A 17,514-nucleotide genomic window follows, 5' to 3' on the forward strand; every position below is an offset into this window, starting at 1 on the left:
CTTCACTGTGCTAGCTAAGTTAAGCCGGAAAAGTGAGGGTATATATGGATACAGGAAACAGAACCATGTAAAAAATGTTCTATCTAAATGAATAATTCTAGTGAAAAAAATACAAAGTCAAATCTAAATACAACATTATTATAATATTTAACATTTTAATTATGCATATATATTTGCAAATTTCGAATCCGATGTGGCATTAAGGATTGCTATTATGTTACTAACTTAAAGTAATTTATTGTGCATTTTGTCCAATTCTTTTAAATTTGTATGACCTAAAAATAATTAAACAACATTCGGAAACAGTATGTAACAAGGAAAATTCGAAAATACACTTTTCCATTGATAAGGGTTATAAATGCAATCTTCACATTTAACAAAGATTTCCGAAATAAAATAAGTTTTATTTGTGGTTAAAAAACATTATTATTTGTCATTCATAATCATATACGTATATCAGAATTTTTAAAGTAACAATCAACTTACATGTTTCTTTCTCTTTAGATGATGCGATTTTCTCTTTTGTTTTCTTTGTTATCACTGCTTTCTTACAAATACACGACAGGAAATAGTCTCAAAATTGACTATCCCATTACACTTAGATTTCCTATAACCTTAATTACCATAGCAACTATCTTTGAAATTTGTCTAACATCTGGTCAACATCATTCTATAGGTCAACCTTATCAGAATATGCTTGATTAACATAATGGCTGTATCAAATATCATTATGTATATAATTACTAATTATGTTTCACAAATTAAAGTGAATGAAAAAAGTTATAATAAATAATGAAAATAATGAATTTTAACTTTTATTCGATCAATCTATATGTTTAAGGAATAAAAAGTTATTTTGTTCTTAATACAGTGTCGGTTTTTTAGTTTTAAAAACTATCAGCATTCACTTTCTGAAACAAAATAAAGGTTTGATTAACAAGCAAGACGGCAAACATCTTACTTGCATTTTTTGCTATTAATTTGCTATTTTTTTTATTTTTTTTGGAAAGATTATTTTTTCAAAAAAAAAATGAGGAACATTATTCGAACGTTTTAAGAATGTTAGTAAAGTAACGTTAAAAAGTAACTAATATTAAACGTTTCTACAACGTATAATTTGTAACATAACCAAACTGAAACTTCCACACAACGTTAAAACAAACCGTTCCTAGAACGTTGAATTGTAACGTTTCATTTTAACGTTCTCACAACGTTCGTGTAACGTTAAGGTCCGAAATAACCTTACATGAACCAATCCACAACGTTCTTTGAACGTTATGTGTTTAGTGGGTTATTCCAATAGCTAGGACACTAATTGCGCTTTTATAGTACACACCGCACGGCCTAATGGATGCACCACTGGAGTACTTACAGTACTGCCCACCAAGAGAACTTTTAAAAGTACATAGCTGAGGCTGAATGACATTTGATTTTAAACAAAATATGAAAAATGCGTAATTTGTCTCCAGTTCCCTATTAAAAGTTTTAATTAATTGTTAAGATCTGTTAACTTACTAACTAATTTAATTCAGTATAAAATCCAATACAAAACAATCATCGCAGAAAAACTTGCATATTGTTTTGATTTTTTTACAATAAAGTCTACACCGTCTTCCCAGCTTTAAATATGTGACTATAGGCGATTCCAAGCTTATATGACTATAGGCGACCTCGTGCACATATCAAAACGCACCAACTGTCTATTCGGATGTCCTCGGGTCTTCCCATCAGATATGTATACAGTCATCAAAGATCCGAACAAAGAACCCGCCACTTTCTAAAAATCTTATCCTCTTATCTTCTCTATAACTTTTAACCTGTACCGAAATTGATGATCATCCTGTTATATGTGTATCGTATTATACTAATCAGCCTGACAAATGGCAACAGATTCGTTATAAAGAGGTAAACGATAAGCAAATGAAATGAATGGAAAACATGTCATAGAAAACGATTGATATCAACTCGTACCTTAGCTAACTCGGCCCCCATTTTAAGATATTTTGTTAATTTTTGTCGAGCCTTCGACTTTTGTCGAAAAAGCGACACAAGGCGATCCTGTCACGGAATAAAAGTTCCTTCATAATATAACTTCCAAATGGAAAAACTATTCTAGAATATTATTTCTACAGGAATAAATATTACAGTAGATGTTCTTAACGGAATAAATAGTATGTAATATTTGTTCCGACAGGTACAGGTATAATGACAATGTTTATAATAAAGTTTCCACTGGAACTTCTGTTAGGTGGAACCACAGTCGCTTGAATTTTAGTGATATATGTATGAAAAAAAAAATGAAAAAAACTGTTATATGTATTATACATATAACAGTATTTTTTCTTATTTTTTTTTCATACATTTATCACTAAAATTCAAGCGACTGTGGTGGAACAAATATACGTTGACAATCCTACATGCAACTAATAAGTTATAATAAGTATCTCAAACTATCCTCAATCCAGAATTACTACCAGTCCAAATAATACACCTAATCGCTATTTATTCCATTCCGGATAAGTTCTAAAATTATACAACTTTTTCATCCAGTTGAAGCTATCTGGGACCCTGTTTAAACAATTCACCATGCATGATACTTTTTAATGAGACCTGTTTAAACTACCGTAAATACTTCCAACAAAATATTTTTTTACTTTAATTTTAGTTTCAAAAAAAGTGTATCATACGTCCTTCCCGATCACTGTGTATATATCACCAAATATATTCTTGTTAATTGATAACAGTGTCTATTGTTGAAATCAAACAGCAATTTGAAATTAACATCTAGTTTTAAAATTAGAATAAAGTGCTTGTAATATTCAAAGAAAGATAACTCTCAATATTTTATATTTTTACTTCTCTTTTTTACAAATCAAATAATAGGAAGAAGTTTAAGTTGCAATATATAGTACATATGTTTTATTCTTGTTGTATGATTTACTGTATGATTTTCTTCATGTAAATTGGTTCTAGGAGCATTTTTATCTGTCAGTACTCTTGTGAAAATTAATCATCCTTCTTATGGAAAAGAAAAATTTATTAATTTCTAGCTGGAACATTCAAGGACATACCAGCAAGGGGCATGATAAGTTCACAGACCCAGAATTTATTAAAAATATTAAAAATAGTGATATTATATGTCTTATGGAAACTCATAGTGAGTCTGAAGACAATTTAGAAATTCCAGATTTTAAAGCTATTCATTTAGTGAGACCAAAATCAAAAAAGTCTAGGAAAAGATTTGGGGGTATCTCAGTATATGTGAAATCATGTTTAAAGAGAGGAATTAAATTCCTAAAACATCAAACAAATGATTACATTTGGTTACAGTTATGCAGGAGTTTTTTTGGCCTCAAAAAAGATATATTTATCTGCTATATGTACAATCCCCCTTCAGATTCCACTTATACTAAGTCTCTTGATCTAGATTACTTTGATATTCTTGAAAAAGAAATATCCCTTTTTTCAGAACAAGGACAAATTATCCTTTGGGGAGATTTAAATGCAAGAACTGGTATAGGCTTTGATTTTATAAAAGAAGATAATGGGGCCCATCTTCCCCTCTTTGATGGATATTGTCCTGATATTAAACTTAGTCAACGTCAAAGTATGGATAAAATAGTTACATCAAGGGGCAGACAATTAAACGATTTATGTATCCAACTTGGGCTACGCATTTTAAATGGCCGTATTTTTGGAGATTCACTGGGTCAGTATACCTCATACCAGTATGGTGGTAATAGTGTAATAGACTACTTTATTGTTTCTGAGCAATTGTTAGAATATATATCTTTTTTTAAGGTACATAAATTTGATGGTCTAATGTCTGATCATTGTAAAATATCATTGATGATACATGTCAATTGTTTTTTACATGTTGTTAATCCAAAGTTGACTGGTCTACCTAATAAATATAAATGGGACGATAACTCTGAAACCAAATTTAAACTGGCATTAGAATCCAATACAGTCAAAACATTAGTTAAAGAATTTGAAAACTCAATATCTAATAACTTTTCCATAGAGAAAAATAAAATTGAAAATATTGTTAACAATTTCAATAAAATTATCTATGATGCAGCTGATCAATGCCTCAAAAAGAAAGGGGGGAGCCCTAAGAACAAAAAAACTGCATGCGGAAATTCTAAACCAAGTAACTTCTCTTTTAAGTGGTATGATATGTCATTGATAAACCTTAAAAAAAATCTCGACAATAGACTCAAGCTCTTTCTTAAATATGGTAGTGACCCAAATGTTAGATCTTTATATTTTAGTACACTTAAGCAATATAGGAAGCTTAGAAAACTAAAGTCTCGCAAATACCGCCAAGAGATTATAAATAGACTGGACACTTTGTACAATACAAATCCAAAAGAATACTGGAAACTGCTTGATCAGCTCAAATCAAAAGATAAATTTAAAACTGATGAAGAAAGTAAAGTATCTGAAACTGATTGGTATGATTATTTCAGAAAATTGAACAAGGAGACATACTCAAATACAGAAATGGATATTCTTTTAGAAAATTTAGAGAAAAACAAAATTTTTAATGAATTAGATTACATCATATCTGAAAATGAAATATATAAAGCTATAAAAGAGTTGAAGAATAATAAAGCCGCAAGCTTCGATGTAATAATAAATGAGATGCTTAAATGTGGCCAGTCAGTTTTGGTGAAACCACTTAATAAACTATTTAATACTATATTCTCATCAGGGGAGTATCCAACTCAATGGAGTCAAGGGTATATTTACCCTATTCATAAAAATGGAGTTAAAGATGATCCATCTAATTATAGAGGCATTGTTATTAATAGCTGTGTTGGAAAATTATTCACAAAAGTCCTCAATTTACGATAAGATAAATTTCTTTTAAAAAACAATATTATACCCCACGAACAAATAGGATTTACAAAGAAAAAACGTACTGTGGATCACATGTTTGTTCTAAGATCCCTTATTGAAAAAATACAAAAAAAGGGAGTAAACCTTTGTATGCATGCTTTATTGATTTTAAAAAAGCTTTTGATTCAGTTTGGCTTCAGGGGCTTTTCTATAAGCTGACACAAATTGGTGTAAGTGATAAATGTTATCATATATTGAAAAACATGTATACCAATACTAAATTATGTGTCAAATCAGGTCATAACTTGACTGATTTTTTTCAATCTGATGTTGGGGTAAGACAGGGAGACAATTTAAGCCCAAAGGAGTAGGTCCGGTAAGGACCGATTTTGGCCTCAAATTTCAGGTTCATCTTACGAAAGATTTGGACCATTTTTTAAACACTTAGTGGTCTATTTCATTTGAATCAATTCGTTTATGGGTGAAATTTTAACTGATTGAGTCATTAAAAACGATCCGATTCAAGCTCAAGTATGAAAAATCTATCAAATATGCCGAAAAATGTCACTTTTCAGCTGGTTTTTGTCAAAAATGAAAGTGGTCGCATCCGTGTTCATCCTCAACCTTTATATATGTTATGTCATATGATGAAATACAACTTGCGGCCACATTCGTTTTACACGAAAACCCTCTAAAACTTAGCTAAAATGTTAGAATTGTGACGAATTCAGTAATTGAGCATGACTTTATGGTGCTAGTACCCGATCAATGTGCATTATTATGTCTAAAACAACCCATATTTTTGTAGCAGAAGCAATCTACTATACAATGAACAACTAAAAGTTTATATTTTAACAACTTTGTAAAACTGCTATATTTTGGGGCCAAAAAGGGGTCTTACTGGAATTAAGAATGATTTTGATATCTCTAGTGATCCAGCATTCTTGAATAAGAGTCCCTTGAGTTGTGTATTATATGCTGATGATATGGTATTGCTATCTTCAAGTGCAAAGGGACTGCAGACCTCTCTTAATAAGCTGTCATCTTATTGCTTGCAGTGGAACCTGAAAATAAACTATGAAAAAACTAAATGTGTGGTATTTATTAAGTTCAAAATTTACCATCAATAATATCACTTTAGAAAATGTTAAACATATTTGGGAGTTGTATTTTCAGCATCTGGTGCTTTACAGAGGCAAAGTCTGAACTTTACAAAAAGGGGTTAAAGGCCTTTTTTAAACTAAGAAAATCATTTAGTGACTCACTTTCAAAAATTTCAACATTCATTCATATATTTGACCATACAATTCAGCCAATTTTACTATATGGATCAGAAATATGGGGTGCTGGTAGTCCCTCGAAACTCAAGGATTCATCTTCTTTTTATAAACTATGTAATGATTTTATACTTGAAAAATTGAATGTAAAAAGTTGTAAATATATACTTGGTGTGAACAGAAAGAGCACAAATAATGCGATTATGGTAGAAGTGGGACATTTACCAATACAATTGTCTATTTTATTAAGCATCCTTAAATATTGGATAACTTTAGAAAAATCTGAAGACATTTTACTTAAAGAAGCTCTGGCACTATCTCAAAGCCTACATGAAAAAGGTCACACTTCATGGTATAGTTATATTGTTAAAGTTTTGGAGCTTCTGGATCTCACTCTCAACAGTCTACTACATAACAGTAAATATTGTATTAAAAAAATAGTCATGGGAAAACTTAAAGGATTATATATAAAAGAATGGAAAAATAACATTTTTAATTTTTAATGATGTAAGAAGTATTAATAACCAAAAAAATAAACTTCGCACATTTCGTTTATTCAAAACGAATTTTAATTTTGAACCTTATTTAAACCTGCTTAACTCTAAACAAAGGCAGGCATTAACAAAACTAAGAATTGGGGACCATCAACTTTCAATTGAAACAGGGAGACACAAAAACATCCCAGCTCATGAGCGTATTTGTAAACTCCGTGAGGAGGAGGTGGAAGATGAGATCCACTTTCTCCTACAATGCAAAAAATTAGAAACATACAGAATGACATTTATTAAAGAACTTTGTATTTCTTATCCTAATTTAAAGAAATGTAATGATGAAAATATGTTTATATGGCTAATGGGTTGTGAGAATCTAGAAGTTCTAAAACACTTATGTAATTTAATAATCAATCTCTGGACTGAGAGGGATAAACTGATAAAAATGTAAATACTTGGTAATGCCAATTCGCTGACCCAGTGAATCAGTCATAGACCAAATTAAAATTTTATGGCACTAATGGTATCCATACACAGCTTAAAATCATTTTTACATGTTCAATATATGCATATATAAATATCTGTGGTTTTAATTTTACTTTTGGGCTCATTTTCTTTATTCTATATTTTGTCATTTGCATATCATTAAGAATTAATAATAATCATTGTAACAAATTGCTTGTAATTATACTGCTCTTTTAGGGCGTCTTTGATTGACAATAAAAATATTGTATAATTGTATTGTATTGTACTATATCAAAGTTTCTTGATGATCACTTTCTAAAGTTTTTCCTCCCTCAGCTCACTGCTGATGACCTCCATTTTCGGCCCGCGTGACCTAAACAGGAAGTTGTATAAATGACTGTTTTTCCAGGAGTGGACTAAATAGCGATAAGGTGTATTATGACATCTGCCCTGGCAAAACTAGCTATTCTAATTTTTTCTTGTAAGGCGTCCCAGAAAAAAATTAAATAGCCTTGCCAGACGTCATAATTATTTGAACTAGATTGCTACCAAACTTGGACGTTGCTTTTTTTATGATCACAAGATTATATTCAGAAGTAAAAATTATATACAAAAATCCTGTTTTTCCTTATTTTACTAATAAATGGACTTTGTTTTTCTGCCTGAAAAAATACATTCACTCTGTGGTTAAAGTTTTTAAAATTTTAATAACTTTCTTAAGCCTTCCTGGATTTCTACCAAACTTGGCTTGTTTATGATCATAAGATCATTTGTAGATTAAAGTATCCAGAAGTAAATTTTGTAAAAAAAAATCACTTTTTCCATATTTTATAAAATTAAGAATGGATATGGGGAATGTGTCAAAGAGACAACAACCCGACCATATAAAAGACAACAGCAGAAGGTCACTAACAGGTCTTCACAATGTAGCGAGAAATTCCCGCAACCGGAGGCGTCCCTCAGCCGGCCCCTAAACAAATATATACTAGTTCAGTGAAATGAACGCCATACTAATTTCCAAATTGTACACAAGAAACTAAAATAAAAAAAATACAAGACTAACAAAGGCCAGAGGCTCTTTACTTTGGGACAGGCGCAAAAATGTGGCGGGTTAAACATGTTTATGAGATCTCGACCCTCCCCCTATACCTCTAGCCTTTACTCATGTTACTTGTAAATGAACTTAGTTTTTCTGCCAGGAAACAAAGACATTCACTCTGTGATTAAAGTTTTTAAAATTTAATAACTTTCTTAAACTATCCTGGATTTATACCAAACTTGGACAGAAACTTGTATATGATCTGATCAGAAGCTAGTATCTAGAATGAAATTTAGTAAAAATTTGTTCCTTTTTTTCCGTATGTTACTTATACATGAACTTAGTTTTTCTTTCAGAAAATGTACAGTCTGCAGTAAAAATTTTAAAAACAGTTATTAGATTTATAAACTATCCTGGATTTTTACCAAACATGGACAAAAGCTTCTTACAATCAAAAGATAGTATCAACATGCTCAAGAGGAATCTTTTTCTCAATTCTTTTCCTCATTTTTGTTGAGCCTGAGATTAACAGCAAAAGTAGGCAAGACACTGTGTTCCGCAGAACCCTTAAAATTCTTTATATAACAAGCAATCTTAGAAGTTATTTTTGTATCTCCCCCCCCCCCCCAAAAAAAAAAAGAATATGAGGATTTCTAATTACCAATTTAAAATATACTAATTTGTAATCTTTAGTGGATAATAGACCTATAAATTACAAACTGATTAGATAATTTTGTGTTAATAAAGAACTGAAACGTCATGAACGTTGAAATATATAAGATTTCATATAAATAAATGCTGCAACTATAGGTCCTCATATAGCCTTCAACAATTAACAAAGTCTATAACACATACATGTCTGCATGTAGTAAGCAATAAAAGGCTCAAATAGGACAAATGAAAAAAAATATGAATGAGAAAATCAACAGCCTGATTTTTGTACATTTTTATGATGTACAAAAAATGATCAAAAAAGTGCAAAACAGTGTGTAATCAGCATGGTTTATACTAATGACAATACTAAGGAGAAGAAAGGAATACTAATAATTACATTAAAACTGAAAGTACAGCGTAGGTACTTAAATTCAGTCACAGACACACAATTTAGGGGTGTTCTATTAATTTATACTTAGATCATTAAAACGTTAAGTTAAAAAATGCAGAACGATATTGTTTATTTAAATTTTTACTTTATTTGAATTAACAATCAATGTAACAAATAGAATAACAAGTCTTAGGATATAAATCTATTAGAATATATATATATATTAATGTTATCATTTCAGATTATACATATTAATATACATCCAACTTTATGACTGAAAAATTTTAAACAACCTAAATTTTACTCCAATCCTACACCACCTTTTAGATATACATATTTACAAATTACAATGTATACATTTTAAAGTAATTTATGGTCAATTGACAGGTTTTTAAGATAGAACTGTCATATGAACTGACTTAAGCTAAGATAAAAGAACATGGAATACAGTGAAAAAGATTCCAGTAGTCAAGATACAGATAGTGATGAAGGCAACATGCCTCCACAGAAACAACAACGAAGGAGAGCTAAAACTGGCATTAGAATTCAAAGGAAAAGAAAAGCTGTTAGACATGATATTGATACTCCCTCCATTACAACCTCACCTGGTCAAGCTGATCTTATGATACCATCTTCAACTACAGATTGGAATATGTCCCATCTTGAATCATTGAGGATATATTTTGAAAATGCACCTAAACCAATATCAGAACTTTTAGATAAAGTTTTTGAGTATACAGGAATGTTTGGTCCTCTGAATGAGGAACAATTAAGGCGTGTAAAGAAACACCAGGATAGTATGTTATTTTCTACCAGTCTAGCTGATGTGATAGATTATGCTTCTGAGTATTATCATTATTCAAATAAACATTGTGATTCTAGAAGTTATGAAGAAATCATTACAGAACTTGATAGAGTTAGTGGTCTCCAAAAACAAGGTCAAAGGTATACATATATATCTGTATATAGTCATTTCAAGGTGTAGGATTAATTCGATTACATCTAATTGCATTCTAGGTCTCAAAACTTGAAATTTGGAAAATTCCTGATTATTCACAATTTTTTAAACAAATTGTACATGCATGTCCATAAAGATAAAGGAGACTAACTTATAATGTTTGGGCTAATTGATTTTTTTTTATGTTCATCAAATATGAAATATAGTTATAAAAGAGGGACGAAAGATACCAAAGGGACAGTTAAACTCATAAGTCTAAAACAAACTGACAACGCCAAGGCTGAAAATGAAAAAGACAAACAGAAAAACAATAGTACACACGACACAACATAGAAAACTAAAGAATAAACAACACGAACCCCATAAGTGACCTTATATCTACTTACATGTATTACAATTTACAATTTACATTTAAAACAAGTATTCACCCACATTACAAAATGGATGTTAATTTCAATTTTACCCTATAAATAGGGAAAAATACAGTAACAAATAGATTTGTAGGGCATACGTTCCATATCAGGAAAGTGGCCTCCCAACACATCAATATAATATAATAAAACAAATAGATTTTACAACTGCATCGAGCGTGTATAATGTTTCTCCACTCCAGATTCATAAAATTATTTAACTGGCCAAGAAATAGAGAATTACATATAAACAGATCTCAACTGCATATTCATGATAATGATATTGTTTTATTTTCCCCTTTTAGTTTATCATACATGCAATTGACAAATTTTGGTAAATATATATGAAATATTGAATTGCTTATTTTTTTTTTTCTCTTTTTCAGTCTTGATCAAGTAGTGTACTTTTTAAATCATATAATGATGATAATACAAAAAATGAGATTTTCATTAAAGACATTGCCCAAAGCTGGTTTTAAGGACTTGTTAAAAATATTTATCCAGTTTAGTGGTCTTTTTGCAAGGTATGTATAACTAAGTGTACAAAAATGTAGACTGATTTATCTGTTCAAAAAGTCATATCTTAATCATAATTATTCATTAAAAAAAATAGACAAGTCATGCAAGTAGACAGAAATCTTAGAATAATGATTCAATTCTACAGAATTATTTTTTATTCAAACTTAAGGCCAAGTGTACCTAATTAAACTACACAATGGATTATTTTTTTAATTTCACATATGAATTCTGCTTGTAAAACTACACCAGAAAATAAAATAAAGAAAGGGGGTAACACTAAAAGAAAGGGGGTAACCGTTTTCGTTTTTGGATTGTAAAAAAAATTTATGAATCAAATATCGAGTTTGAATTTGTCCTGATTTACACAGTGTTGTCAGAATGAATTGATCGGTTTTAATATTAGGATGAGGTTAAAAAGAAGGACTCGATCCCTTATACATTTAAACAAAATGGAAAAGATCAAGAGTATTTGGTTTAACTTCCTGTCACAGATATTTCATACATATTTAAGATGAAAACATACACCTAATATGATACTTTTGAGATCGACTTACTTAGTGCAATTACGACAGGAACAAACCCATTACTTTTATAACATTGTGTATAGGGAAATGCTTTAGCAATGTACAAAGTGTAATACTTTTAATTAACTAGTGTAAAATTAATGATATAGAAGAAATTACCAAAGGCAACCTTATGAGAATGTATCATGTTTGATCCTTTAAAAATTGAGTACTTTATAAAATTTTATAAGAATTTACTCAGTGTAATCCACGTCGATTATTCATAATGTATTGCTACACAGGTTAACATATAGCGTAGTACCGTACGAATATTGTCTCTGCATAATACTTATATAATATAACAAAAAGATAAGGAGATATTGTATGACTTCCAATGAGACAACTATCCACCACTGGGTAAATAAAATTGATGTAATTAGCAAACACTATAAACAAGAATACTGTTTTCAACTATTAAAAGGAAAATACATAATATGTAGGTCACAAAAGATTCAGCTGACAAAATCAAAGGTCTTATATAAAAATATTTACAGAAAACAATATTGATTGTAATAAAGTAAAGCAAGTAACAATCATCTATCAATTAATCGTATGATTGGAAAAACATTTTAGATTTAAGAAATAGTTGATGCAAGCTACATGTAGCATATTACTCTATTGCATTAAAAAATCATAATATCTAATAAAATTTGTAGATTTAGCTAAGTCCTTATATTTGTATATAGTAACATTCATTTATAGTGGAAAATTGTTTAAACATTGAATCAGCTACAATTAAAATTTGCTTGCCAGTCCCTCTCTGTGATCACAAATAGATAACTCTAGCTCATTTCCCTATCAATCAATCATGAAGGGAAAATAATTAATTCAATTTTCATTCATAGTCTATTTCAAAAATGATAAACAGTTCTTTATATTGGTATGTAAAAATTTTAAACGTTTCAAATTTATGAAATTATATATTCATTCATCAATTGTTTTAATACATCAATAACAAAAATTGAAATATATTGCATTGATTCATTTTGTAATTATTCAAAATTATATCAGAAACCTAAACATAATTATAAAAAAAATGAACCTGTTAAGGGGAGACAATACTCGTATAACTTTTTCGAATTGGCACATAATTCCATGGAATGTCACTCTTTCATACAAATGGCACATCCATATAATTAATCAACTGTGCAATCGTGCTCAACCTTCAATGATGATTCTGAATTATGAATATAACCAAAAGTTGTTAATCTATAGATAGTGAAGACTAATGAAAGCTAACCCACTGTAAAAATATTTCTTTGCACTTTTTTAAAACTTCCACAGCAAGATTCTCGAGCCACTTGACTTTCATAGCTCAAAATTAACATTTTTACAGAATATTTGAATAAAGTAGTTACAGATTATTCGCTTCTCAAAGTGTAAGACGCAATAAAAATCGTATGCTTGCTCAATCTTACCGAAATACCGGTTTAAAACAAATCACAAGTACGTGTTAAGATCTGACTAAATACCTATTTCCCGATATGGTCAGGTAAAATTGCTACTACATGTATACTTTATTGTAGTTTTAACATGGGTAGGCATTATATTCATGATTATTTTTTTTCAGAGCTATACTGAGGGCTAAACTAACACAAATATAATGCCTACCTATGTTAAAACTACAATAAAGTATAGCTTGCATCAATTATTTTGATTCTGATAAGAACAATTAAGGTAATTTCTATGTCCGATGTGTCTAAGTGAAGATAGATTGTGTAGGTTCTTCCTTGGACCTCCCTTTTTTGTTTATAAACAAGCAAAAGACTGGTAACTTGATTTTTCATAGGGAGGAGTTTTGAACAGCCAGCATGAATGGTTGTCGTATCTAGGTCAAATATGTCAATTTCAAATTGAACCACATTTAAACAGTCATGATAAATGAATTAGTAACATCATGTGCATCATTTAAGAGTTTGGAAGTGTTTCATAAGTTAATGAAATATATTAAATGCATTCCTATTTGATAAAATTCATTAATCTGCAGTAGTCAATATATGCATGTTCAACCAAATTTTATTGGATTAAGAGCATGAGTTTATTCAAAAAGCGAAAGAAGCACGTCATATTAGAATATAAGATCATTTCAAATGTCATTCATGTGGAATAATGTTCATGTTTTAAGAAACATAAGTATGAATTTTCCTACCATGTATCAATTCATGTTGTATTATAATTTTTGAACATTGATTATTCATATTTCAGTGATGGCAAACTTTGGAAAGCAGACAGAATAATTATGAAAGATCATGAAGTGATGTCAGGAGCAGATGTTGCCATAACTTCAGTGGGAGTAGATCAAGAGGAATTTGATGATATAAGTGCACTTGTTTCTATTGCTGAGGTAGGTTTTGAAGTCTATTTGGTATAATTTTGTAAAAAATAAGCTAAGAAAATAATCACTAATGACATGTACACTTGCAAGTGAATAATTTGACCACATTGAAAGTACCACTTAGGTGAACTTTAATTTAACTCCTTATCTGGTGATGAGTTATACATGTGTTCAGATGTTGAAAGGAAAAGAAAGTCAACATTGAAAGTGAAAAAGGATGAATTCTTAATTGATTGATTGATTTTATCCATTTGGTATTTATTTTAACCTTCTTTTCGCCATTTTAGGGAAATACAAGTGTACATTTGTGAATTAATATTTGCTAAAGAGCACCTAGTTTATTTACCTCATGCTATTTCGGATAATTTTTATGATTTAAGCTAATTATGATCAGAGTTATGGCTTATATTTGGCCCTTAACTGTATAACTGGTTAATGCCAAGGTTTCAAACAGTATATTTGTAGGAAATAAAAGATCATGTTTGAAACCAGCTTTGTGATAAAAATGTGAGATCTGTTTTATTATTGCAGGTAAACAACCATGACAACTTAACATCCCAAAACATAAAAGATCAGGAAATTAAAACACTGTCTAAGTTAATTTCCGATTCTTCTGACAGTCACATCAGTGAAGGACCTGCTCAAGGAATGCCATCTATCTGTAATTGGATTAGCAGTAATGTTCTTGGTCAGCATGGGGGAGAGTTATTAATCCATTTTGATAACTTTGCAGGGATTTTAACACAGAAGGATTTTTTCTTCCGCCCAGGCATGATTCTAATTGGAACAAAGGTAAATATTGTAAAAGAGTAATAATTTTAGATGAACGGATAGAATTTTCTTATTCATGCAAATTCGGTGAAAATAAAAATCTGTAAATCTATTAATAAGGAGATGCACATGTCCTCAATTGTAGTTTCAAAATGAAATTTGACTTTATCTGTTGATGTTTATACACAGTACATGTTTCATGGACCATAGATCACAGGTTAAGTTCAATATGTACACCACATAAGGATTACAGCTGGCTACAGATGAATGGTGTAAAAGATATTTAGAAAGTTTTGTATTTAATTGTTACAGTACTACAATGGAAAGGCTGGGATCTATTTTTCGCGGTAATTGCTCCAAGGGGGGTAAATTTTTTAAAGGGTTTCAATTGTTTTTTCAAAATTTCTCAATTTTCAAATTTTAGAAAATTTTCAGGAAAAAATCTTTCATTGTACAACAGATTTGTTACATCTTGACATTTGTTTAGTATCAGAAACCTATTTATGTCAAAAATTTTATCACAATCCAAATTCAGAGCTGTATCAAGCTTAAATGTTGAGTCCATACTTGCCCCAACTGCTCAGGGTTTGACCTCTGCGGTCGTATAAAGCTGCACCCTGTGGAGCACATGGTTATATTTTATGATGTATTAAATGAGAAGGTATTTTTTAAAACTCTTTTTAGGGGATTAATATTCAACAGCATAGTGTATTGCTCAAAAGGCCAAACAAATTTTGGGTTCATTAGACCACATTCATTCTGTGTCAGAAACTTACACTGTGTCAACTATTGAAGGTGGTAGCCAACACCTACACTAAAATTATTTTGGATGGTTTAATCTTTATAAGATTTCGACTAAATATTTACTTTGACCCTTTGACATGTTTGACAAAATTATGAAAAATTCAAAACATTTGAAGCAACCAATTTTAATATCAGAAAATTTACACTGGTTATATAGCAGTTTGACAAACCCTAAATAAAAAAATCACAATCCAAATTCAGAGCTGTATTAAGCTTAAATATGTGTCCATACTTGCCCCAACTATTCTGGATTCGACCTCTTCAGTCCTATAAAACTGCGCCCTAGAGCATCTGGGGTGGTGTTCTCGAAGCTATCTTAAGATTAGGACGTGTCCTAAGTCTATCTTATGACAAGTCTTTGTCTTAAGTAGTGTTCTCGAAGCTCTCTTAACTTATGATATATCTAATTTTTCGTCCTAACTTTAGGACACCCAATAAGGTGTCGTAAGAGCATCCTATCTTCGTCCTAGTGTGATTATGTTTGGATTTCGCTTTTTGCTCATTATTTTACGTAAAAATGAACATAAAATGAAACGCACCATCGGTTATTAACTCGTATATAAAGAAATTGTGCAGGATTTCAAACTTTGAACTTCGTGTTTCATGATACGATTACACTACAAATTTAATTCTCATTTCAAAACAAATTGTTTTCAAGTTTAAATAACAATCCCTTTCGATATAATTACATTGGTAATTATGCATTTAATTCTGTTCATGTTATTATAAAATTTGTAAACAATTTTGTTAAATACTTTCGTCATTAATAAATGTTTTATCACAAAATTACTTTAAATATTTATAATTTCGACTTAGGAAATGTTTAGGACGTCCTAACATAAGATTCGTCTGAGAGAGCTTCGTGACACAACTTAAGAGTGTCCTAAGTCGATCCTAAGTCCATCCTAAAATCGGTCTTATCTATGACTTAGGACGAATCTTAGGATACCTTCGAGAACACCACCCCTGGTTTGTAAGTAATATCTAAATTATTACTTTTTTATTATTACTTTTTTTTAGATAATATTTACCTTAATACTACTATTTTATCATTACTTTTTAACAGGTAGTATTAACCTTACTAGTTTGCAGTAAAACGCATTGGATGGAAATTACAGATATAGATTCTATTCAAAAGGGGACCAGTTTCATTTCATACTCAGAGCCTAAGGATTTGTTAATTAAGGAAGACCGTGATGAATTGCTGGAATCTATTGCTAGATTGAACAATATTTGTTGATTTTTTCATATTCATACCTTATACATGTATAAAGAATTTATGCAAGTTTTTATTCATTTTTAGATCACAAGGTCATAGGTGATGCAATCTTTTGTCATACCTAAGCCTAAGTATGCCATTAGGCCCCTGTTTTTAAACTTCTTGGTTAACAGATCAGTAAACCCTTTTTTTCTGATTTTCAGAAAGAACAAGAATGTGTACCCAGTACATGGATGCCCTATCTGCACCATAATTTTTAATGCTTAGTGGACCATGATAATGTGGTTAAAACTCTAATGTGGCAGTAAAATTAGAAAGATGATATTAAAGGGAACATTTGTACTAAGTTTTAAGTTGATTGCACTTCAACTTCATCAAAAACTACCTTGACAAAACCTTTAACCTGAAGTGAGACAGACAGACAAACAGACGGATGGACAGACCAGAAAACATAATGCCCATAAATGGGCCTTAAAAAAAAGTTGAGATTTCATTTTTTGTCCACTGATTATAATAAATATATTATTTCTGAAATATATAATAAAGATATCTGCTAAGCTGCATTTTTATGAGAATTTTTTTTTTATAAGGATTGTGTGCTCAGGTTTTAATTCTCTATGCTTTCTTTTTATACACCCATTAAAGGACATATTATGGTAAACCTTTGTCCACCTGTCAACCTCCTCCAACATTAATATTGCAGTCAATAACAATAATAATTCTAGTTATTGGATTTGTTTCATTAAAAGGGCCAATTTTACAGTTTTCAGACA

General features: G+C 30.2%; 1 protein-coding gene across 1 annotated transcript; it reads left to right on the forward strand.

Annotated features, from left to right (window-relative positions):
* Nucleotides 1–1,719: 1,719 nt before the first annotated feature.
* LOC134706670 (uncharacterized) lies at nucleotides 1,720–16,810 on the forward strand. Its single transcript, XM_063565807.1, has 6 exons — nucleotides 1,720–1,905; nucleotides 9,550–10,107; nucleotides 10,917–11,054; nucleotides 13,818–13,956; nucleotides 14,479–14,739; nucleotides 16,589–16,810. The coding sequence occupies exons 2-6, from the start codon at nucleotides 9,602–9,604 to the stop codon at nucleotides 16,760–16,762; spliced, it is 1,218 nt and encodes a 405-aa protein (XP_063421877.1). The 5' UTR covers nucleotides 1,720–1,905; nucleotides 9,550–9,601; the 3' UTR covers nucleotides 16,763–16,810.
* Nucleotides 16,811–17,514: the final 704 nt, after the last annotated feature.

Source organism: Mytilus trossulus, chromosome 2 (genome assembly GCF_036588685.1).
Source record: "Mytilus trossulus isolate FHL-02 chromosome 2, PNRI_Mtr1.1.1.hap1, whole genome shotgun sequence".
Classification (NCBI taxonomy): Eukaryota; Metazoa; Mollusca; class Bivalvia; order Mytilida; family Mytilidae; genus Mytilus; species Mytilus trossulus.